Source organism: Protobothrops mucrosquamatus, unplaced genomic scaffold, assembly GCF_001527695.2.
Source record: "Protobothrops mucrosquamatus isolate PMUCROS unplaced genomic scaffold, P.Mucros_1.0 scaffold649, whole genome shotgun sequence".
NCBI lineage: Eukaryota > Metazoa > Chordata > Lepidosauria > Squamata > Viperidae > Protobothrops > Protobothrops mucrosquamatus.
The window spans coordinates 292,486-319,181 of NW_015386938.1; the positions used below are offsets into that span (position 1 = coordinate 292,486).

General features: G+C 34.1%; 1 protein-coding gene across 1 annotated transcript in view; it reads left to right on the top strand.

Moving 5' to 3' along the window:
* The window catches only part of NOVA1 (NOVA alternative splicing regulator 1), a 115,994-nt gene that overhangs the window by 55,510 nt on the left and 33,788 nt on the right, over nucleotides 1-26,696 (top strand). Inside the window, exon 3 of the mRNA XM_015817874.1 lies at nucleotides 26,316-26,482. Coding sequence (XP_015673360.1) covers nucleotides 26,316-26,482 — 167 coding nt within the window. The remainder of the gene's footprint in view (nucleotides 1-26,315; nucleotides 26,483-26,696) is intronic.

Genomic DNA, 26,696 nt, shown 5'->3' on the forward strand with positions numbered 1-26,696 from the left:
ATATATATATATATATATATATATATATATATATATATATATATATATATATATATATATATATGTTTGTGGATAGGCATTTTCTATAATGCTGCATTCCAATTTGGAGTATACATGCAAAATCCTGGAAATATTTTTTAGACAGTTTAATAGTATATTGAATATATTATATGTTCAAATATAGTGTTGTACAATATATAAAAGTTGTCTACAATACACAAAATTAATATAACCAATAATGTCAGAATATAGAAAATGGGGTAAAGCATTGCTGTGAATTATTGAATTAAACTTTAGCATATCCATATATATATAAACTACATGGAATATTAATTTTAATTTTATGGAATTTTAATCCCATATTGATCAAAGATTTCTGTTTTGTTATGGATTTACACAACTTGCCATTTTTTTAATATTGAGGGACAATGATAATGGTAAAATGTTTGGATTTATTGTTAACAGAAATATTTCATATGTGTGCCATTATTTTAATAGTGACATCCAAAGATAGGAATGAATGAAATCAGGAGACTTGGAGTCCTTACAGTAAAGCAGAACCCCTCTGAAATTATGCAGGCTGAATTGAAACTATCTGCAATCTTAGTGTCTTTCGGGGCTTCAGTAGTGTATTTACCAAATTCTATACCACATTTAGTTCTTACTGTTCTGCAGAAGATCAACATAGGGTAGGAGAAATAATGCATCATTAGTGGGTTCTTCATTTACAGTGCTTGTGAGGATTCCTTGACCTGCAGCAAATATAAATTTCAGATTAATCAGATAAATTGTTCAAAGGTAAATGTTTATAGATACATTTACTTTTTTAATGAAAAATTTAAAGAGAGTAGTAGCAATATTATGTTGCTGCTTAAGGAAAATTATAAAAAATATATAAATCCATTTAACTGTGATTCACTCACACTGAATTTCATAGGACATATTCTAAGATATAGAACTTAACCTGTGGCAAGTTGCAAACTGAGATTTATAAGAGTCATCTATTTGCTAATAAGCAAAGTCTAAAGTCTATGTGAGCCGAAAAACATAGACTTTAAAATATTTTGATGTATATACAAGGAGAGCAGTATTCTTACATTTAGTACAAGCTGATTTTTAGGAATAATTGTAATGCAATTTCTGCAGTAAATTAAGTAAAATTTTACTGATTTTTCTTGGTATATTCTTTCTGCAGATCTCTTTCTGCAGATCAGGGTTTTCCTTTCTCTGCAGACAGCTTTAGAGTCACAGTTGAATTGGTATTTGTAATCCAGAAAGGTCAATTCTTTTTTTTAGAGTTTATAATTCTCACTTTGTAGATAGCCCAAAATGTTTTCTTTCTTTTTTGTCACACCTGTTTTCTGTTATTAAGATATTGAAGGTCACCAAAACCAAGTTATCTTTTCTTGGGCTTTGCCAGTCCCTGTAATAAAGAAACTGTTGTTGTATAGTTTCATCCTCCACTAGATGTCAGCACCAGTCAGTAATAAATTGTTTACTTTTATTTTCATGATTTAAAAGGAAAATCTTAACAGATTCCACCGATTTCAAACTTATCCAAATTAAGTCTTATATTCATTTCAGTTCAGTATATTCATGTTCCCCCTGAAAAGTTTAATTTGCCGCTTCTCACTTTTGGAGGTTTTTTGCTTCTTGGGGTTTTTCTTTTTTCTTTTTCCCAGGAAATCAATTTTCAAGTAGAGGAGAGAAAATCACTGTTCTTACCCAGTTCTAAACACGTTGTTCACAGTCAGCTTAAAGTAGTGCTTTTGGGCTTTGGCGGCTTGTAGCTTGGGCTAGACTCTGAAGTTAAGCTAGCCTTTCTCCTGCTGGTTTCTGGAGGGCTTTTTCCAAACCAATCGGATTGACCGCCGTCTCTCCTCAATCAGTGGGACTTCCTTCTTTGTTGCCTCTACGGGGCAACTCCAGGCCCATTTAGGGTTCCCTAGCAGGCAAAAATCAGCCATAGGGTATGGAGCCCTGTGATCCCTCAGCTGCTGTGCTACTGCGTAAAACTGGAAGCCGTCAAACATGAATTCTCTGTGATTCAGCCATCCTTTAATTTCTGTGTATCCAAATGTTTAGAGAATATGCAACAATGGCAAAACAGAGTATGTATATCCATAATAGAAGATTAATAGCCAAATTGAAGCAGGAACGACCACCATATATATTAAATATACAGCAGGATAAGTATACCATTTTAAGGAAGAAAATTATACAGCTAATAAATTGTTGATAAAGGATTCAAATAGTTAAAAGCAATTTTAAATGTTTAATGTAAAGCATATATATCTAGGGTTGTACTCCGCAATTGGCGAAATGTGTGGAAAGAAAGGAAAAAAGTATTATGAGCAAAGTATTTTTATTTATGCTGTATTCCTGCTTAGTGGTTCATTTTTTGTATTTCTATGTGTGCTATTCAGCTGTTATTATCCAGGGTAGAATAGAATAGAGTTGGAAGGGACCTTGGAGGTCTTCTAGTCCAGCCCCTTGCTCAAGCAGGAGAAGCTATACCATTTCAGACAAGTGTCTAGTCTCTTCTTAAAAATCTCCAATGATGGAGCGCCTACGATTCTGGGGGCAAGCTGTTTTTGAGCCAGCTCTCGCTTATTCTGCACTTATACCTTTGATTTTTCCTGCCTAAATATAAAACTTTGCTTTTCTCCACATTAAAGTTCATTTTGTTGGATAGGGCCCATTGTTCAAGTTTGTCAAGATCTTTTTGAATCCTGAGTTTGTCTTCTGGGGTATTGGCTATTCCTGCCAGTTTAGTGTCATCTGCAGATTTGAAGAGTTCTATTCCCTCATATAAGTCATTTATGAAAATATTGAAGAGTACTGGGCCTAAGACAGAGCCTTGTGGTACCCCACTGCTTGCTTCTCTCCATGTGGATGTAATACCAGTGAGGACTATCGTTGAGTATGGTTTGTCAGGCAGCTACAAATCCATCTGGTGGTGATGTTGTCTATTCTGCTTCTTTCTAGCTTACCAAGAACTAGGTTTGGTCTATTTTGTCAGATGCCTTACTGAAATCTAAATAATGCATTTCATTATTTGAATAATAAAATATATTGAAATATTTTTATAATAGTATAATAAAATGTTTCAGTGGAACAAATTTTTTCCACATTGCTGTGAGATTTAAATTATGCCTAAACCAAAATATCATATTGATATTAATAAAATAAATCTTAATAAATTAAGTAAACTAAACTTTCAGAACTGTGCATTTATATGTAGACACGTTTGGATAAGAGAGGTATTCTTTATTGCTTAAAAGTAAAGTGTACATCTGCCAGTATAATCACCACTTCGGATGACGCATTAGCAGTACTTGACATAATATTAAGCTATAGTTTAGCATGGTTAGAACAAAATGTGTTGTACATGCTAAAATACAGTTTAAAGTGACATGAGAATATACCTCTTCAGTGAGCTCTGATTCCCATTTCTTTTTAAATCATTTAAATCATTTGTTTCAGATTTTTGTTGTTGTTGTCATATTTACTGGAACACCTTTAACTGGTTTCGTCTAATTATTATTCAACCAGTGACCAAAGTCCTGAATGTACAGCCTTTTGAAACTGATTATTTACTGCAACATTTTACTATTATCAAAAATTTGCACAATAAAATGGTATTGCTTTTGTTTTTTTAAAAAAGGGATTAGTTACTGGTGGTGAAGCAAGTTGCAAATAATACTTCTGTGCTTCCAGCATTGGACACCAATACCCAGACAGAAATATCATGTCCTATCTTTAAGTTTCTTATAGACACTCAGTTAAACATTGTGGGACAAAGATGCAGCAGAATTTTTGTGTTTTTGCTCTCTAAGTGTTATTTGCTTTTCTTATGTTCATATACTGTAAACTGCATGATCATACTCCCATGGTGTTGTATGTGGAATTTTTGTACAGGCGTTATTAAGGCTATTAATTTTCATAAATGCAAAACTTGGCTTCTCACAATAATCTGTGTTGAGATAAGGCAAACACATCAATATTGCTTCCTAAACTAGATAATCATAAAATTATGATAATTACAATAATATTATAAATAATATATATTATAATTATATAATATATAATACATTAAAGTATAGTAATAATAAAAGATTAGTGCTATTACTTTGCCTCAGCATTAAATATTTGTTAATGGAAAAGTTGTGGTAATGACAAAGTTGTTTTCTATGATCACTTCACACTCATGGGCTCTAGCTTTATAATTTGTTCTGGCAATGAACGAATATTAAATGAAAGTTTTACAGAAGCTTCTACTGTGAATAGAGAAAGCAGCAAAAGTGATTTTGTGATTGTGATCTGCCAACTCTCATTCCACTTGAGCCCATTTCTACCAGGTCACTCTTTCTCATGATAAAACAGGTAGTGAGAAAACTGTACAAGCTTGTTAATTGTTTTTATTTAAGGTTAACAATTGTAGGATGCTTATTTGATTTGAAAAATGAGAGTAGGGAATTGTGATCTTTTTTATTTCTTTTTTTCCCCTATTTTTTCTTCAAAACCTATTCTACAATGATGCTATCAGATCCTAGAATAGCATGGGAAATGGCCCCCCAAAGTGCAGACATTATATTACCCTTTGGTCAGAAGAGACTGCCACTAAATATAAACAGTTTAACTACTATTCTAATCACTGAAGAGACATAGTAAAGAAAATGAAAACAAAAACCCTTGATAATAAGAAATCATATTTATAGAAATGCTATGTAGGACTTTGATTTTGTTTTGGTATGCATATGGCATAGTACTGTTTGCAACTTCTTAAATCACTTGTATTCATTGCATATCAATTGGAGCAGTTGCCCATGCAATTCCAGGAAAAGACTCAGTTTTGTGGTGCAGTTGCAACTAGTTAGTACATGAGCCCTCAAATACATACTCGAGCACTTTTTTTTGCCTCCAAATCCAAAGTCCTATATAGTCATATGTATAGGAAGTTGGAAGATGAAGGACTTGTGTTTTTGTATGCATTGGTATTAAATGTGGCCATCTTAAATATTATAAAAAAGTAAACCTTTCTTTCAAATGACAAATTGAACAAATAACAAATTCTCCAGAAATTGAAAATGCCTAAATTGTTTAAAATGTCATCCAGCTAAATGTTAGAGGGGAAAAAAATATTTCAAAAGAAAGAGAATAGAAATGGAAATTGGAAGAAAATGACTTCTGCTTGAATTTTTATTTTTTTACTTTAAAAAATTGACAACTAACAAATAACTTCTCTATTTTACAGTACATTTCTACATTTCAAACATATATTCCTATTCTTAAGTATTTACTTATTTAATTAATAGGCCAAATGACTCTGTACATGTTACAGCAAAGTACTTACCTCTTTCAAGATTAACTAATATATATTTTAATCTATATGAACAATTTTGCTATGAACTTTTAGATAAAGAAGAATAGCTAAACTAGCTAATGGCTAAACTGAACAAAAGAGCCAGTGCTCAAATCAGACTAGACAAATCAGATACACAATCCACAATCAGATACACACATTCTTACATAAACAAATCTGGCTGTGTAAACTATAATTGTTAAAGCAATATCTTGTTTCAAACATAGTTTTCTGCTATATTTTTGGCAAATTTTGCACAAGCAAGATTGACCACATCAGATTAAAATAAAAATGAAATTTAAGATGATTTTTTTGAAATACACGTAACCATTATTTGTTTAGACAAGAATCCCTATCACCTTCCTATTGAAGAATGATAAGCAAATAATTTATAGTTAGGCTGGGGTTTCTGTTTGTGTCTGGAGTTAAACATGCCTATTTGTCAATGACTATTTTAAGGTAATTTGAAACTGCTGAGATGATGATGATAATCGGTGTCATGATATATTCATGAATGTATTAGTAACTGTATGAACAATTCTTCTATGAACATTTAAATACAAAGAATAATGGCCAAACTAGCCCCACCATAATGTAGAAACTGAAGGAGTTAGTGATGATATAAGGAACAAATTAGGCATGAAGTCTGAGAAAACTGAATTTTGTTCTTTGCTGGGATTTACATATACATTGTCCGTAGTGACAGAAAGTGAAAAAACCCATCTCTCTGAAGACCATCTGAAACAGTGTTCAGTAAGAGCATAAAATTTCTTTTCCCTGAATAAAAGCAGTAAAATTTCTTTCACTGCTCTTGGCCTTGAGTGGTAAAGTGGCAACCGTATTCGAAAAACTAATGGGTGGGACCATAGAAATAAACTAAGTTTATTTTATTAAAATTTAAAATAGATTAAAGTTGTAGTTAAGTTGACTACTCTTCAGTTATTTAAAAGTGTCTACCTCTTGGTATATTAACAATTACCAAAGAATTTGTAAAAGTAAGGAAAGCCCATCCATGGCTTCAAAGATTGCCTTTAACCCTGATTGTGATTTCTGCTATGTGAGATAGTTGACAGTTTTGCAGAGGATAGTGCTGCATCATTTGTAGTTATGTTGTTTATGTGTATAATTTTGTATATGTGATCAAACATATATAATGACTTCTAATTATACTACTTTATAGCTACTTAGGAATACCATGAGTAGCAGCTATATATTTTGGAATTAGTATTTTTTTTAAAGTTATGTTTTTCACACTGTATACCACTGAAATATCTTGTAAAAGCAAGGGCTGTCACAGTTAATATTTTGCCTTGTAATCCAATTTATGACTATCAAGCTAAAACTACTTAGCAATATGATTTTCTCCTTGTACCTGCCTCGTGATAGTAACATTACCCAAAGACAACAGCAGCATTTGAATGTGTAACTCCATATGTATGTGTACATCTTTTATGTGTACATCTTTTATGAAACCAAAAGTCCTCCTTGTGTAGTATTTTTTCTGCAAAAACATTGTGATGGCTCAAGTTCAGTTCATTATCTGTGTTCTTTAAAAATGATATTTTCTCCTTAGTTTCCCAAATCAGATTTTCCACTGAAGGAAGATGATAAACTATTGTCTTGAGTTTGATAAAAGAGCAAATGGAGGTTTGTTGAAAGACAGAGAACTCATATCTCTTCAAGAATTGGGTAGTGTTATAATAGATTTAGAGGTAGAAAAATTAATACGAATGCCATCTTCAATTATCAGATAGTATATTTTCATGCATTGAATTATAAATACTTTTTTAAAATAAATGTAACAAATATAATGCATTTTTTAGGGAAAAAAATGTAAATATGTTTGGTCATATTCTTGGTGTGCTAATTACAACATAAAATTTTAATGACCATAACATTTTGTCTTTTTAAAAAGTAATATTTACCTATTTGCCACCCCGACTTACATTGTAATTTCGATTCAACATTTATCTTTAAGCAGAAAGTTACAAAGTAGAAATGTATACCTTCTGTAACTTTAATTTTATTTTGTGCAAATTAATTAAATCATATCCCTATTTTCTATTTTTATAAGGAAGCATAATCCAGTTGGGGAACTTGCTTTGTATACAGAAGTGCCTGGTCCCTGCATTTCTAATTTAAAAGATCAGATAACAATTTATAGGAAAGTCTTCTGCACCAGATCCTGGAAAGGTACTGCCATCAAAGTAGATTTTGAACTGAAATCCGAACAGGCTAACTTAGATACATTCTGTTAAACGGAAGGAATCTTGTAAGTGGGCATAAGACTTTAGAGATGAGAAAGTATTTGGAAAAGAGAACACCCACACAACTATCTAGTTTTATAGCTAATGTACATAAAAGTAGTATCTTCTTTCTGAAAAATTTAATTCAATACCAAAACTTAATTGACTGTTTCTGTGTTTTAGCTTCAATGGGAGCATCTGCTATCTCTCTTTTATTTATGTATGTCACTTCAAGTGGTGACAATTTTTTTATCTTTAATGAAGTAATATTCAGTTCCCCAAATACCTCCTCTCATAAATTATAGAGAATAACATTGCATCACTTGCTGCAGACGTATAATTAGAATGTGATATTTTGTATAAAATCAGATGGAACTATAAATTCTTAGTTCTGATATGTTGGTTATTAATTCAGTTTCATTACTTTTGGAAGCCATTTAATAATTTTAATTCCCTCTGAACAATGAAGAATGTGATTCGTCAGGCCAAACATTGCTAATCCAATTGCCAATTTATAGAGTTATAACCTGTTCTTAAATGCATTTAGTGAAAACTAATTGACTTCTTTTATAGCTCACATTTTAATCCAAGTTGGTGAAGAACTGAATTTCTTTTTCTCCCACTTACCCATATTATAACTTTGTTTTTGCTATGGTATCTTTTTTCTTCACTTCTCTAGAGTTGGCGTTGAAACTGGCCAGTTTATTTCCTTTGGAGTCTGGTTCATGGCCATACACAAAGATTAGTATGTGCAACAGAGAATTTTACTCCCTCTCTGAATAGAGCAGCAGCTGTAAGTTAACTCATCTGGAAAAAAATGGGAATTGGAGGTTACAAAAGGCTAAAAAGAGAGATATGGATCTGATTGTGTACAAAGAGAGAGCAGCATAAACTGTGGCTCCTCATCCAGGATGTGAATTGATTTTGAATAACATGAATTATTTATCAGTTGGGAGTTTAAAAATATTTTGGTTTACCACAAGCCAATTTTCAGATAAAAGTAACAAGTATGGAAGGAAAGAAGGTTTCATTAATGAACCCTTTAGGCTAATTATATAATGCCATCATAGAAGTCCTATTCAAGATAATAGCTGAGACCTCTGCTAAGAGTTATCTGTCCTTTCTTGCAGCTGGCTGCTTGGAGTAGAGATAAGAGAAAGAGGAAAATGAGAGAGAGAGAAATGGTGTCCCACAGTTAATTTTACTTCTGACCCTAATGAATACATAATTAACCTATGGATTTATTTCTACATGAGATGGTGATACCCACTATTTTTAAAAGACAGTTTGATAAGTTCAGGCAGTTTCATCAAGGACTATTCATATTGCAAACTCAGTATTAACTCTAGTTTGAGCAACATGCCTACAGAAGAAAAATGACTAAAGATTAACCACCATGAGTAAGAAAATATTTGATCAATGTAAGCCTTGAATTTTGTTTCAGTTCCATCTGCAGTGAAGCTCCTATAGGGCGAAAGTAAGACTTAATGATAAAATGTGGACTTTGATTTACAAGATAATTATTATTTATTCTTAATTTTGAGTTGAAATTCCTGCTCATTTCATTTTTACAATATCATTCTAATCGTTTGTATAACAAAATGCTTATTTTTAGTTTTTACTTTATTTTAACTTTCCAATTTTAATTACATTTTTCTAAAATATTTCACTCTAACTAGAATCTCAGAAAAAAAACCCTTCAACTGTATCTCAAGTACTTTTTAAATTATGAAATCAGTATTCATTTAGATTTATCATAGTACAGAAGCATTTTTTTTATTCTTACGTCATATAAATAACTTTTCATTTAAGAAATTTTAACTAATTCTTTTGTACAAGTCATACCTGCAGGTATTTGCTCTGAGCATTAATAACTAATTTTATTTTTATTAATATTTGGAAATAATTTCCATTTTGGAAAGATTATTAAGTAAGGATTCCATAAAAATCCTTGGCATTCTAGTGGAGTGACATGCCTCCAAAAAGGGAAATATACTGTATTAACAAAAGTATAGTTTCCAATGCAAATGATCTGCAAGGTATAGTAAAGGAAGTCAAGGAACACAAAGTAGAATTATGATAAAAAAATAAAGAAAACCAAACTAATGACAACAACCAGTCTTAGAATTCAGCATGAAAATAGACAAATGTTGGATTAATTCAGCTTTTTAAACAGTCGATTGTTAATAGTAAATAAATTAACAATCAGGAAATATGCCTAGAACTACCATTTGGTAGGTTGGCAATGAAACCTTTGGAAAAGAGTTTCCAAGTTTGAGCCAGTTTGGTATAGTAGTTAAGGAACCAGGGTAGAAAGTGGGAGACTGTGAGTTCAAGTTCCGCCTTAGCCATGAAAGCCAGCTGGGTGCCCTGCTCAAGTCATGCTCTCTCAGACCAACTCACCTTGCAAGGTGGTTGTTGTGGGGAAAATGGGAAGAGGAAGTTGGATATGTTCGCCAGTTTGAGTAGTTTGTAAAAATAATAAAGGTGGGATATAAATAAAAACAAATAATCAGATACCATGTCCCTACCACAAAGATCAGACTCATGCAGATCTTTTTCCTTATAATAATATATGGAAATGAAACTTCTGCTTTGAACAAGCAGGATACAAAGGGTATTGACACTTCTGAACTTTGATATTGGACAAGGCATTTGAAAATATGAATAGTCAAGAAAACAAATATGTGAATCACAGAGCAAATAAATCTAGAGTTCTCACTCAAGGTACAAATGGGAAAGCTCAATTTACATTTTAAATGCATTATGCAAAAATATCTTATTTCCCTGAAAAAAATTAATAATGCTGGGAAAGGTAAAAGCAAAAAGAAGCCTATCTAATGAGAAGGTAGGACTCATTGGAAAAGACCCTGTTGTTGGGAAAGATTGAAAGCAAAAAAAGAGAAGTGGACAGTAGAGGGTGACATGATTAAATAGTTTCATTTGGCAAACTCCAGGAGATAGATGGCATAAAAGGTTGATTGTTTTCTTGCAGACCTTTCGTTACCCAACTAGGTAATATCATCAGTGCTAGAAGGGAGTGGGGTTTGGTCTTTGTTTCTATCTAGAAGCGGCTTTGCCTGTCAGTATTGGTGGGAATATTCTTAATGGTTCTTTGATTAAGCTGTTGTTTAAACACAATTTCAAGCTTAATAACTACAACTTTAAACAACATCCAAGTTCAAAGGACATCAACAGTTCAACCCCTGAGCTACAAATATTCTCTTCTATTGGCATTATAAGAATTAAATGGAGAAGAATGATTTCTAAAGAAGAATTCTCCAGTCTGGTGAAACCATAGTAAGGGACACCATCTTAATTGCCGAAAATGTTAAAAACAAGCTACTCCCAGATTTAAAATGCGTTCCCCTAATGGAGCTTTGAGTGTAATGACACTACGGTTTTCTTACTATACCAATTAGGTCCCAGGAATGCAAGCCCAATATAGTGAACAGTTCTTCAGAGAATAGAAAAATCAGGTTTATTTATAAATAAATGAATATTATAAATAAATCAGGAAGGAAAAGGGAAACAATCATTTTTCCTTCGCCTCAATCCTCAAGAGCAGATGTTACTGTTCACAGCTGACAGAAATGACAGAGAAGGGGAAGTCAGCTAATAGTTCAGTCACTGCAAATACTTATTTATATTCTGCATTTCATTTAGCTATCTGAATATATAATGCCACTATGCCAGCTTTTTTAACTACATGAACTTTAATTGGATGGGATTACTATGTGGTTAATTCAAAAACAAGATATTGTAATTATATTAAAAAGAAATATTATACAGCAGAAGATACGAGATATATAATTTCAAATCACAACCCCTGAAAGTGAATTATGTTTAAGTCTGAATATGTGCATGTATGGTGACTGGATCTTTCAGTTTAACCAGAATTTAAAATGTATAATTAAGTCAGAAGAATACATTTAGTGAAGCTTAATAGAGTAACCTAAAATGCTTTTCCATGAGGCAATTGAACTTTCTTTTCTTTCTTTCTTTCTTTTTTTTAAAGATGTTTCACTTCTCATCCAAGAAGCTTCTTCAGCTCTGACTGGATGGTGGGGAATGGAAAGATTTATACTCCTGCAGACAGCTGTTCATTTGTATTCTTTTAGTGAGTTGTTAAAGCTACCTGGAGGCTTATCTTTGTCACCTGACTGCTGACATTTAGAAGACATTTAAAAGGCAAAGGCCACATTTTGGAAAGAGAGGACCGCTGGTTTGAAAGAGGAGTCAAAGAGGCCATCTGTGTCAAAATTAAACAGCTTTCTCTCAACAGAGGGGGAGGCATCCGATATAATCAACAGTTCCAAGAAGGCTCCACACCCATTTGCACTACTCAGGTGACCCTGAAGACACAGATAAGCCTCCAGGAAGCTTTAACGACTCACTCACTAAAAGAATGCAAAGAAACAGCTGTATGCAGGAGTATAAATCGTTCATTCCCCACCATCCAGTCAGAGCTGAAGAAGCTTCTTGGATGAGAAGTAAAACGTCTTTTTAAAAAACAAAACGAAACAAGAAAGTCCAGTTGCATCGTGGAAAAGCATCTTTGGGATAACTATGACCTGGATACTGAGAATCTCCATAGACATTTAATAGAATAATATTACACTTGAGAAGAGAAAATGGAATTGAGATGAAATTTGAACTTGAAGTATGGACATCTGAATTCTTGGCATTTCTACTGAATTCTGAGTTTTATGACACATGAAATGTAAATAGAATGCATATTTGCAGGTTAAAGTGCTTTTTATATTTTACATAGCTGATTAATGTCTATAATTGTTCCTGGCAAAACAGCATAAACCTTGAATAAATTATGTTTAAAAAATAAAACAGGTAAAAAAGGTAAAGGTTTCCTTGTCCAGTCGTGTCCGACTCTAGGAGGCAGTGCTCATCTCTGTTTCCTAGCTGATGGAGCCACTGTTATGCAGAGACTCTTTCGTGGTCATGTGGCTGGCATGATTATATGCTGAAACACATGGAACACTTTCCCACCAAAGTGGTACTTATTTATCTATTTGCATTTGCATGCTTTCAGACTGTTAATTTGGATATCCGCTTAAAACATGATAATTTAACAATCATGAATTAGATTGATAGGGTTAGAAAGATGCATTTAAATCACTGATTAGTTCCATTGCCTTCTCCTATGATTGAGAAAGTGACTGGCTCAAGGCCACACAGCTGGTTTTATGTCTAAGTTAGGATTAGAACTCATGGTCTCATAGTTTCTAGCCTAGTGTTTAGACCCCCAAAATTGCTCTCCCCTACTAATACAATAATGTGATGTAAAACATCTCCAACAGCATCTCCTGAATACATCCAGGAAAAGGAACTCCTTACAATATTAAACTGTTCTACTGCCAAATTGGTTTTACTATTATAATATTTTTCTTCTAATATTTTCTTAGAAACTTCTTTTGTGTTATTTAAGAACATTTTTGTCTGTTTTCTTTACTCTTGGTGTAAGAAATATGGTCAGCTCCTGACCATCTTCTGTGTGCATGTAGTTCTGGTGACCACAATACAAAAAAATATGCTGAAAGTGTGCAGAGAAAAGCAACAAGGAAGCAGGAATAGCCAACATTCCAGAAGACAGGCTTAAGATACAGAAGGATCTGGACAGACTTGAACATTGGGCGCTATCTAACAAAATGAAATTCACTGGTGAAAAAAGCAAGGTTCTACATTTAGGCAAGAAAAACCAAATGCACAGGTATAGTATAGGGGGTACCTTGCTCAACAGTAGTAACTGTGAGAGGGACCTCAGAGTCCTAGTAGACAATCACCTAAATATGAGCCAGCAGTGTGCTGCAGCTGCCAAAAAGGCCAACACAGTGCTAGGCTGCATTAACAGGGATAGAATCAAGATCACGTGAAGTGTTAATACCACTTTACAATGCCTTGGTAAGGCCACACTTGGAATGCTGCATCCAGTTTTGGTCACCATGATGTAAAAAAGATGTTGAGACTCTAGAAAGAATACAGAGAAGAGCAACAAAGATGATTAGGGGACTGGAGGCTAAAGCATATAAGGAACGGTTGCTGGAATTGGGTATGTCTAGTTTAATGAAGAGAAGGATGAGGGAGGACATGATAGCAGTGTTCCAATATCTCAGGGGCTGCCACAAAGAAGAGGGTGTCAAGCTATTTTCCAAGGCGCCTGAAGGCAGGACAAGAAGCAACGGGTGGAAACTAATCAAGGAGAGAAGCAACCTAGAACTAAGGAGAAACGTCCTGACAGTTAGAACAATTAACCAGTGGAACAACCTGCCTCCAGAAGCGGTGAATGCTCCAACACTGGAAGTTTTTAAGAAGAGACTGGACAGCCATTTGTCCGAAATGGTACAAGGTTTCGTGCCTGAGCAGGGAGTTGGACTAGATGACCTCCAAGGTCCCAACTTTACTGCTACTACTACTACTACTACTACTACTACTACTACTACTATTATTATTATTATTATTATTATTATTATTATTATTATTATTATTATTATTATTATTAGTCTGGAGACTAAATCATATGATGAATGGTTGATGGAAAAGGGCATTGAGTTATTCTCCAAAGCACCAGAGGGCAGGACAAAGAAGTTCTGGGTGGAAGGTTGAAGAGAGGTCCGACCTAAAAGTAAGGAGAAATTTTCTGACAGTAAAAACAATCAATGGAATAGCTTGCTCCAGAAGTTGTGGGTGCTTCATTATTGGAGTTTTCAAAAATAGACTTGACAACTATTTGACTTTAATGGTGTAAGGCTCCTCCTTGGGTAGGGGATTTGACTAGAAGACCTCCAAGGTCCCTTCCAGCCCTGTGTCTATGTTCTATGTGACAGCTCTTCAGATCCTTGAAAAGCGCTATCATATCTTCCCTACCCCATAAGCTGGTTGTTGTTTTTTTTTCCCTCAAGGTGAAATATATTTAATTTCCTCAATCACTCTTTGATTAGTTATTGAGATGTGGTTATTGGCATTGCCCTTATCTGCAGCTTTTCAGTTTATCTAAGTCTTTAGATGTCATGCCTGGAAAAGGGTACACTACTTGAGATGAAATCTGACCAATACAGAACATAGAATTCAACTATTTATATCCATGATCAGGAAACCTGGTGTAACTTAATTGCTTTTGTCCTTTCTAGCACCCAGTTGATTTGTATGCAGGTTGTGATTATTTCTTACTAAATAATTTTTATTATTAAAACACAGTTTTCATTCCAGCAATTAGATATCTTGCAGCCAGACCTCAAAAGAGAAGGAAACAAAGTGAACAAAATAAAAAACAGATGGATGTGGAAACCCAAAATTACAGGGAATGGATGGAAATTTATAACAGCTTTCTTATTTTTAAACAACAATAACTATAGTTTTGAAAATTACTTCAAATTTAGCATGCAATAGTTTCATCATCCATTGGTTTACTACACATAGATTCTTTATCTTGATGGTATCTAAATGGCAAATTAAATTAAATATACTTCTAATAAATTAGTCTGTTTCTATTTCATCTCCTAAGTTTCTGTGTGGAACAGTATGTTTGTTTTCTTAAATTACTTTGAGTATGTATGTACGGGAGAACAGAGATGTATGTTTAAGTGTATTGGTACATATACAATGTTACAGCTGGCTCACTTAACAACTTAAGATGAATTTTAAATCTCTGCATGGCTTATTTGCATTCCTTGAAATAAGTATATGTGGGGGCGCTGCATATTTTGAATATTTCATGGATTGATTTCAGACTGATAATCAGGGAATACTGCACTATTTTGCTATTATAATTTGAAGATGCTTTTGTGAATTTGAATAGTAATCTAAATTATAAATGCCTCATCCTTCAACATTTAAACACATTTTTTTTTACTCTTAAATAATATGGCAGCCATCTATTTAATTATAGATAGACTTTTTCTTATAATTATATGCATAAGAGGCATTATTGGTAAATTTAGATTACCTAATAAGCATATTATATTTTGTCTGTTAATCATTAACTTTTTTACAGGGAAAATTAATGTTATATTTTATTTTTATTATTTATAGTAGTGTAACAACTATTTTGCTTGCTTGCCATAGCGTCTAATGCAGATTATTTTTTTAGGTTCAGTTTTTAGAATCCTAAATGGATGAAGCAAAAAACAATCAATGAGACCTGTATTATAATTTACACTTCTTTTTATAATTTTTATTCTTCTTCATATCTTTCTCTAAGAAACTTACAGGAAGATATCCAGAGTTACAACAATGAAAAAACAACAACCCACTACTGATGTTGATTGTTAAATTTACAGAAAGGCTTCATTTAAAAGGAATTTCTCTCAGGAATACATGCTGAGAGTTTATGCTCAATTTATTTAACAGTTTGCATAAAACCTTATGCTGATTGAATGTGTGGATTTTATTTTACTTTCTTCACACAAAGAATTTCTGCTAAGTAAGAAAAATATTCAGCAAATTATACTTAACTAATTTTAATTTACTTTGCATTAAAGAAGAATTTTACAAGTGTTTCATTATTTCATTCTTAACACTTAAAACTTCTTTTTACTCTTTAGATTCTTGACATATGTATTCTGTGGCCTGATTCTTAGCCTTGATTCACCAGCAAATAAGCATTTGTGTTGCTACAATTGTACATAATTATTCTGCTTTAACAACTTAACAAAACATATTGTTTATTTTTTATCATATCAGTATAAATATCTATGGAGATTCTCAGTCATCCAGGTCATAGTTATCCCAAAGGTGCTTTTTGAGGAAGCAACTGGGCTTTCTTGTTTTTCTTTGAAGACGTTTCACTTCTTATCCAAGAAGCTTCTTCAGCTCTGACTGGAATTCCCCAAAGCTGAAGAAGCTTCTTGGATGAGAAGCGAAACGTCTGTAAAGAAAAACAAAGTCCAGTTGCCTTGTGAAAAACCATATTTGGGGTATTAGTATAAATACCTATAACTGTGGTTCTAGCTTAGGTGATGGAACAATTCATATATTAAGTCTTATGTGCTTATTTCTCAGCTTAATAACATGTTGTTTCTTCCCAAATTCTCTGTACTCCTAAGTTCTTATTTATAAATTATTATTTTTTCCTTTGTTGTAGGAGGCATTTTATGTAGTAACAGACTGGCATAATGAAGACAGATCTTTGATGACTTTTCCTAACAATTCCATCCTTATATTTTAAAAATGTATTTATGTATTTATTTTCTAGACCCTTTAACTTCTCTAACAAATTCTTTTTCCTCTCCCACATTCAGAAAGGCACTAACATAGCAACGAAGATTTTCCATTCTCTGTCGGTTAAAGATTTTGAGCTCTCCAGGAAGATTCTTACCTGTATGTTAGGTACAGGGCTTACTATCATTTTAAAAAATCCTTTTGAAATATCACCGAGTGTCCATAAAAACATCTGTATGTCTATTTTTTGGTTATGAACAATTTTGATAAAATGGTACTGCTATTTGTCAGCTATAAGCTGATAAAAGGAGCGAAATTGGGAACTTTTGATTTTTTTTTCTTTAGAGAAAGCTCTGCCCCTATTCCTTAGTTCTCGAAAAGATATTCAAAGATTTTTAAGATCTAAAACGGGAATGGTTTTAACCATAATATCCTTAATTGGATTCCACTTTTTAAGTCAAAGTAAGCATAGCCACTTCTGAGAATTGTAGTCAAGCAACACCTAAAATTAATTGGATTAATGTTCTGATAAATGTGTATATGATTTCATTGCCCAAAATGGAATTTCCTGAGGGCTAAAGCATTTTAAAACATTTGAGAAAGTTAGTCATTCCTACTTATATGTTCAGGTTTTTAACAGCTCAAAACTGTAAATGCATTAGCAGTTACATTGGGACATTAATAAAAAGCCAAAAGCTTTTAAACTGTCAACAAATTGCCAACTTTGATTTATAGATTTTATTTACACACAGTAGTGGGATTCAGCCAGTTCGCAGCACTTCGGCAGAACCGGTAGTTAATTTTTTGTTGCCCAGGCCCAGAATGGGCTTCTGGAAGCGGCATCCACACAGAGAACCGGTTGTTCACATATTTGAATCCCACCACTGGTTACACATGTTGCTTAAAATTCTATCCTATGAGCAACTTCATCTACAAGTTAGTCTATGGTATTAGCTGTGCATACAAATGTTAAATTAGAGATAATATAATATTTGAGAATACAAGATACGTAAAACAGTAAAACAAATAAGCAAAAAAATTTCAGACTTTATCTTTTTTTCCCCAAAAAACCCTTCTCTTTTTAAAAGTCTAAATAATTTTTACACATATACTGTACACGTAAAAAGGATTTAAGAAGTAAGAAAGGAGGTTGGGTTTCAGAAATGTCTCAAAAGCATCTCCAGTAAAACTAAACTGGAGGATTTGTAAATGCAGCTAATAATACTATTGTAAATGCAGCTAAGAATACTACCTTGGGGGTATTTGGTTTGTGTTTATATGTTATCACTAAAAACTGGGGAAGGGAATGAAGTGTGACTATTTTGGAGATGGATCCACTGCCATTTGGATATTCATTGTTATATTTAATGCATTTTAATTCAAATTACAAAACATTTCACATATATTATATATTGCAGAATCAAATCCACTGTGTTTTAGCTTTTGAATTTCACTTTCATATGTATTCAGTTACACATATCTCCATTTTTCATATATTCCATTTTCTCCTTAATAGTTGGTATGACCATAATGCTAAATTACTCTATAATGCTATGTACTAAATCATTTTGTTACCAGATATTTCATTGTTAGACTAGGTAACATCTCCATTGCTAGAGGGGAGTGGGCTTTCCTTTTGTTTACATACAATTATCAGCCATCAACACATAGAGATAACATTTACACATCATTAAAAAGAGACAATAAAAAGCTAAAAAGGAAACAAAATGATCTTAACACTACCTCACCAATAATCAACACCCAAATAAGCAGCGATTAAGACCAAAATTAACCCCACACAAATAATCAAGGAGTAAACAAAAGCCTAATCAAGAATTACCAGTGGGAAAACCCCCACCAATACTGGCAGGGCAAGGTACTATATATAAACAGAGCAAATGCCACTCTCTCCTAGCTGAAGATATTATCTAGTCTGGTAAAGAAATGTCTTCAAGAAAATAACCAACCTCAGAGAGCATAAGGACTCCACTAAATCATGAGTTGTATTCCATTTCTCTTCTAGTATGTCCATTGGAAATAATTTGTTAATACATTTAAGTAGGCATATTTCAAGGCATGATTATATGGAACGGTGAGGAAGTAGTAATGGAATATAGAAAGAGGATCTATTTCATGCTGGAATGCTGGAAGATTAATGAAAAAGAGGAAACAGTTTGTAATATTTAAAAAAAGAATGGGAGCTGGGAAATCATTGATTTGGTAGTTAACTGTGCTATTCTGTAAACTGGCAGCAGAACTTTTGCTAAGCAGCATATAAATTAAAATTAGTATTATCAGTAGATAGCATAGTTTGTCAATAATTAATGTCAAATCAGAAATGTATCTTTTATGACAGTAGTTCCTTAGATTAAGGAAATGCTGTGGATCTCAGTAAAGCAGTGGCCCGCCAACCTTTGATCTCAGTAAAGCAGTGGCCCGCCACTGCTTTTGGGCACCAGGGACTGGTTCCATGAAGAAAGGTTTTTCTGTGGACCGGAGGGGGCTTGGTTTTGCATGCTGCCTGCATCCTGCAGATGGGGCTTTGCTTGTTTGCATGGTCCGGTTGCTGACATGCCATGGATTGGTGCTGGTCCTGCAGTAAAGCATTTAATAAAGTCTATTACAATGCTCTGGTAGAAAAGAGATATAAATTTGACCTGGGGCTTTGGTATTGTGATGGATTTTCAACAGACTTAACAACTGCTTGTAAAGGGTTCTGCTACAACTTCAAGTTAAAGTTAGGCAGCAAATGGGATCCCCAAGACTCTGTACTTCTTGCTGTGCTATTTAATTTTTTTAAACTAAGGAAGTGGAATTATAGGACTGTTCGTTAAATTTGCAGATGATGCCAAATTAGTGGGAATGGCTGAATCCTTTGAAGATAAAATTGGATACCAAATTACCTCAATGGGTTTATGTGATGGTCCAAATCCAACAGGTGGATTCAGAGGTGATAAGAGTAAAGTAGGAAAGACCTAAGTAGAAATAATCAAATGCAGAAATAGAGAATTGGGGAGACATCGCTTGACATTAGTATATCTGACAAAGATCTATTTGAATATAATCAAACAGTATAATGCTGGTATAATATTTACAGAAGCATTACATGCAAACCACAAGAGGCAATAGTCCCATTATATTATGCCTAGATAAATCATAGTTGTGAGTGTTGGGTTTACTTCAAGAGACTGCATTTCATAAATGATGGGGTCTGCATGGGTTCAAATATATATTACCATGATAATAAGACATTAGAAAATCAAACACTATAACTAATGGTTACATAGCAATAGCATTTAGACTTTATATACTGCTTCAAAGTGCTCTACAGCTCTCTCTAAGCGGTTTACAGACTTAGCATATTGCCCCCAACAATCTGGATCCTCATTTTATCGATCTGAGAAGGATGGAAGGCTGAGTTAACCTTGAGCCGGTGAGAATCAAACTGCCAAACTGCTGGCAGTCAGCAGTCAGCAAAATTATGCAATACTGCATTCTAACCGCTGCACCATCATGGTTTATGAAAAGAACTAGGAAATTTTAATTTGCAAAAGATAAGATAGAAGGGAAGCTATAAATAAGCTGTCAATAGCAGCAGTTGAATCTATTCTATGTTGGAATCAAGGGGCGGGGAAAAAATGGCTTGAAAGCATGTGCTGGAAGCCAGTGGTTTGAAATTTAAAAAAGAAAGATAATTCAGACTCAACTTTAGAAGAAATTTGCTAATACCAAGAAGTGTTTTAATTTAGACAACAATATCCCCAAAATAAAGATGGCCTCATCCTTGCTATAGGCTTTCAATTGTAAGCTGAATTATCCATCAGGGATCATTCAGTCAATTTTTGCACTGAGTGGGATGTTAGACCAATTGATTTATAAGATCCATCCTAATCTATATGTATATGATTCTTTGATATCAAGTCAAGAATTACTCATTGTTTTTTCCTCTCTTTAACCCACTAAAGAAAAAAGACTACCAATAACTTCAATTAAGAATTTTCTTAAGATATGTTAAGTCAGACATGTCAAACTTGCGATGTCACGTGACGTCACACAACGTATCGGGACAGTTTTGCCATTGCCAGCAATGGGGTGGGCGCAGCTTCCAGATGATGCGTCCGACCCACGGGCCAGCAGTTTGACACCCCTGTGTTAAGTAAAGTTACCCACAATATTATTTCATTCCATTGTAATCCTAAGATTCTCTGTAGTATTGCCAAGTTCATTCATATGAATTTCTGAGCAGGTGTAGCTACTTTTAATATAAAATGCAACTTGTTTGCTTCTTTCTGAATAAATTGTCCACATTTAAATCATGGGAGTGGCCCCATAAAGCCTTTATATTGTTTTGGATTTACTTTTCTATTTATTTTATTATTTGCATATGACAAAGGAAAAGTACTGAATAAAGTCAAAATGGCTAGTATATCTTAACAATAGAGATGACTTTATCTTTTGAAGATTTTAAATACACAACTTTACTATCTTCTTTTTGTCTGGCTTTAAGATTTGGTATTTTTCATATTTCATTCCTCTTAGTTTATAGAAGTCATGCTTGGAGTCAGACATGGCCACGAAACTTTATATTTCAATATAGGCACAGTAGCTGTAAGGAAAAAGTATCTTCCTTTTTTCAAGGCAGCAAGCTGGCTATTCCTTTGCAATTAAAATAGAAAACAAGAGGATGCCAGAAAGTACCAACTCTCTTCCCTCCCTGCCCCTCATTTATGTATAGCTTTGAAATTCAGAGGAGCTCTGCATGAAGGAGCCTTTGCACCCTTCTATCAACTAGGAGGGGGAAAAAATATTTCACTCTATAAAATTTCCAGTCTCTCAGTTTCCAATCTCCTCACTCCCATGCTCTTTATGTGGTAAAATAATATGATGTCTGAATAGAGCTCTAATTAAGCTGTAAATTGACTGGATTACTTCTAATTTAGTAATCTTTTGAATACAGCTACATATGTTCTTTGTCATATATTAGAAATACGTCAAAATGTATAGTGACAGTTAATGCTTACACATTCATGGATAGCAGAAGAACCTAAGAATAACTTCAATGCTCTGAACATATAGAGCTTACAATTCCATGACATTTATAATTTCTGATTTATAAAGTGATAGCAGTCTTCATATCTAGGGGAAAAAAGTTGTACAGTAATGACCATTCAGGAAGAGGGTTGCACATGTGAAATATATTTAGTAAGCTATAGTACTGGTAGTCCTCAACATATGACCACAATTGGGATCAGACTTTCCATTGCTAAGGAAAGCAGTTGTTAAGAGAGTCGCATCCAAATTCATGACTTTTTTGCCCAGTGAACCACTACAATTGTTAAGTCAATCCAGCTTCCCCCACTGACTTTTCTTGTTGGAAGCCAGCTGGGAAGGTCGCAAATGGTGATCACATAGCCCCAGGATGTTATAACTGTGGTAAATACATGCCAGTTGCCAAATGCCTGGATTTTGATCATGTGACCATGGGGAGGCTGCAGTGGTCATGAGTGCAAGGACTGACCATAAGTTACTTTTTTCACTGTCATTGTAACTTTGAACAATTACTAAACAAATGTCGTATGAAGAATTACCTATACTTGACCTTTAGAGTAAACCATCAAATAAAATACCCATGTTTGGAAAGGATCACCAATCACTTTGGATTGTGTACGTTAGAGAATATTATTGATGGACAAAGCAGCTGCCATGATGGTCATGAGGTTTGTGATTTTTAATCAGTTAGGATGGTCACAAATTACTCACTTATTAGAATATAAACCAATGCTGCTGTAATCTGCCTCTTTCTTTGGTTTCCCAGTATTCTTTCTACCACCTGAATCTTTTCTCAAAGCATGGGCAACTTCCTAAACAAAGCACTAGGCTTCAGTAATAGAATACCTCTGGGGTTTATAAAAGCCAAGGTCATTGTTAGAAATAGGAATTATGCTTGCAGCTGATTCTTTGCTTTGCACCCAAATTAGCTCCCTTATTTCAATTCATCTTTCATTCTCAATTAATGCCTCATTTTTCAATTAAAAGAATTATTTTAAAAAATAGGACGTATCAAGAAGTCTGGCAGGCACCTTTGGTATACCAGGAATATTGGTACCTAATGGATGTAAACTGTGGGCCCGAGGAATGAGAGTCCACATTATACTGCATTATGTACATAGTGGACAGGGGAGAAATGTCTTTAGGTTCACAATTCATATTGCATTATAATGTGAGTATATTTTAATTTTATGTTGTATTTTTGTTATTAGAGAAAACCTAGAATTTGGAATTCTAATCTGAAACTTCTAAAGAGCAGTGCACAAAAGTTTGATTTGAATGTGAGCTTAATGAAATTTCTATTTGGTCTCTTTCATTTCTGTTAGTTTGATATTATTGATAGTGTTCATCAGTTTAAGTGCTGTCTATTTAGTTTCCAATCTCTTCTATGTAAACTGATACCTGTTTTATATGAATGTTTGTCTGCTGATCAAAAGAGAACACTTGCATTAGCTACATTGATCAATCCACAATGCTTCTTATCATATAGTAGATAATTAATACTTCATGTAAAGACTCCCTAGTGCACTTGTTCAGAAATAGAGCACTTAATGCAGGAACCACAGGAGTTCTACACCAAAAGAGAGCTTGCAGACAATAAAGACAACAAAAGAGAGAGGGAGAGAGAGAGAGAGAGAGAGAGAGAGAAATAAACCACAAGGAAATTGCATCCATAGATCAAGTTAATTTATATATCAATAGTCTTGTTTTCTGCAAAATATCTTCTAAAATAATGCTGCAGTTTTTTTGAAATAGCATAGATAACAATTACAAACACACACACACAGAAAGAGAGAGAGAGAGAGAGAGAGAGCTCACATCAACCTTATAGTTTCCTAGAAAGCATAGAATTGACCAAGAGGAGTCAAGTTGAACTTCACTTTAATAAAAGTGAAAGAGACTTTCCTTTTATTAAAATTAAATCATTATAAAATCATTCTCTCGCACACAGAAAAACTGGAAATCCTCAATCAAAAGCTTATACATGTTTTTGTAGTATCATTGAGGTTGATCGTTTTTGCATCCAGGTAAATGTGTGTAGCCTTCTGGTATGCTATGTTAGTTTTGTCTATCTTAATCTATGTTTATTCCAGGTTTTCAGTACTACTGGTATTGAAAAATGAACATTCTAAGACTGGAATAATAGAATTTAGGAAATTCTTATGGATGTAGTGAAATGTATCTATTTGCTACATTAACACCTTTTGGTACATATAGTTAAACATTTTTTAAATAGGAACAATTCAGTGGAATCTTAAAATTCGAAAGCATATTCAAAGGAGATTTATTGTAATAGTTATGGTGCTGGCCTAGAGACAAGGAGGCTGTGAGTTCTGCCTTAGATATGAAAACCAGTTGGGTGATTAAGGGATAGTTATTCTCTTTCAAATAAACCTACCTCACAGGGTTGTTGTGGGAAAAGTAGAAGGAGGAAAGGGATTAAGTATGTTCACCATTCTGAGTTACTTATAAAGGTGGGATAAAAAATAAAGAGGGATCAAGAATGGCATAAATAAACTCTTAAAAATAAACAGCATAATTTTCAGGATAAAATGCAATATTTTCTAGAAATATGTGAATAATAAAATGTTCATAGGGTCTTGAGTAATATCCCAGCTTATAAGGAAAATTTCCTTTGTATTCGTAAAAAGCTCAAAGGAAGTAACACAAAAGAAAATGAGAAACTAATATTGCACCAAGAAATAATGGGTTTATAGCAGCGGGCACCAGGGGCTGGTTCTGTGGAGAAAGGTTTTTCTGAAGAGCAGAGGGGACGAGGTTTCGAATGCTGCCTGCATTCCACGGATGGGGCTTTGCTTTTTGTGGTGCCAGTCCATGGACCGGGGGTCGGGGACCCTTGGTTTATAGAATCATGTGGATTAGTTTATAGTATACTGTATGTATAAAATGGCATAGAATAGGTCATAAATAATAAATTTATAAGACTCTAGATTCAAGATTGGAACTTAAAAGTTTAGAGCACTATGTTTTAGTATTGGAAATTGTAGTTCAGATGCTTACTAAGCTCTTGGACAAGTTTCTGACTCTCAGCCTAACTGACATTGTTTTTAGTCTAACATAGTCCTTTATATTCCTTAGAGTCAGGGCTTATAATAAGTAAGCATATTGCAAGAAACATTTTAAGGTTGTGCAGATTGATTCATTTCATGGAGGCATATCACACTGCATAGAAGAACAAAGTTCCTCACAGAGGTGCTCAAGGCAGGGCAATCTGCATGTGCTGTACATGAAGAGAAGCCACTATTACTGAACAAAGTAAACTAGTCACTGTAACCTTAAGCAGTTCTAGGTACCTTCATTTTGTTTACATTTATTTATTTATGTAGTTAGTTAGTTAGTTAGTTAGTTAGTTAGTTAGTTAGTTAGTTAGTTTCTTAACCACCCATCTCCCTCAGAGAGGAGCTCTGAGCAGTGCACAATATAATCAATAAAATTAACATTAAAATCAGAATTAATTTAAGATTAAAAAGTTTTAAAATTATAAAAATAACATAAAATTTCAAAAACTCCAAAGTGGGTGGTTAGCAGTTGTTAATACAAACAAGGAGGTATTCCTATGGGGACAGTCAGACCCACATTTGTATGGGTCCCTGTGTCCCCCATGCAAGGCTACACAGCCAGATTTTGACCCCTTTGGGCAAGGCCAAGAGATTGGGGGCTTTCCTTATCTCTGAGGGCAGGGTGTTCCACAATGCAGGGGCAGCAACAGAGAAGGCCATCCTCTTAGACCCTGCAGTCAAAATTCTTTGACTTATGGGATCTGCAATATATCTGCCCTGCCTGAACGAGTGGGATGAGCTGATGTGAGGCAAAGTCAGTACCGGGCCGCGGCATGTCAGCAATCGGTCTGCACAAACAAAGAAAGCCCCATCCAAAGATTGCAGACAGCACAGAAAACCATGCCCCCTCTGGTCCGTGGAAAAACCTCTCTCCACGTAACTGGTCCCTGGTGCCGAAAAGGTTGGGGACCTCTGCTGTAGATAGTCTGGCCCTATAGGTGTTGACTAACACCTGAATTGGATCTGGAAGCAAAATGGTACCCAGTACATTTTGCAGAGCAAAGGTGTTACATTTGTCTCTCTTTTGGCACCCAGTATGGCTCACATTGAAATAGTCCAATTGGGAGATGACCAAAACATGAGTGACTAAGTAGAAGGCCTTCCTGTCTAGGAAAAGGCGTAACTGGCGCACAACACAGAGCTGGACAATATATATCTAAATATATCCACATTAATACACTCATCGCCCAAAAAACATTCAAAAAGAAAAAAAATGCTCATTCTCCATCTTGTGCATTAAGCTCTCATATCCTAGTCATTGTGCATTACAGTATGATCTTTTCATGAATTGGTTATTCTGTTTAAAGTAGTTAAACTGATAGGCTATGGTCTCATTAGTTCCTGCACATACCTAATGTTTTAAAAACAAGACAACAAAATGCATTTTATTTGTTTCTGAAGGTACGACAGAGCGGGTGTGTTTGATCCAGGGAACAGTGGAAGCACTAAATGCTGTGCACGGCTTCATTGCTGAAAAGATACGAGAAATGCCTCAAAATGTGGCCAAGACAGAACCAGTTAGTATTCTGCAGCCTCAGACAACTGTCAATCCAGACCGCATCAAACAAGTGAGTTGTTGTTGTTGTTTTGGGCGGTTTTTTTGAGAGGAGAATAAGCTGTGTTAGATCAAACATATTACAAGAAAGCTTAAGCAATTTAGAAGTAAAGCAACCATAATAAATATATTTTGCATAAATATCAACATTTTCAGCATTTCTGATTTTGAAACTATTATTTCATATTTTCCATTCTGATATTCATCTCCTGACTTTGGCATCAACT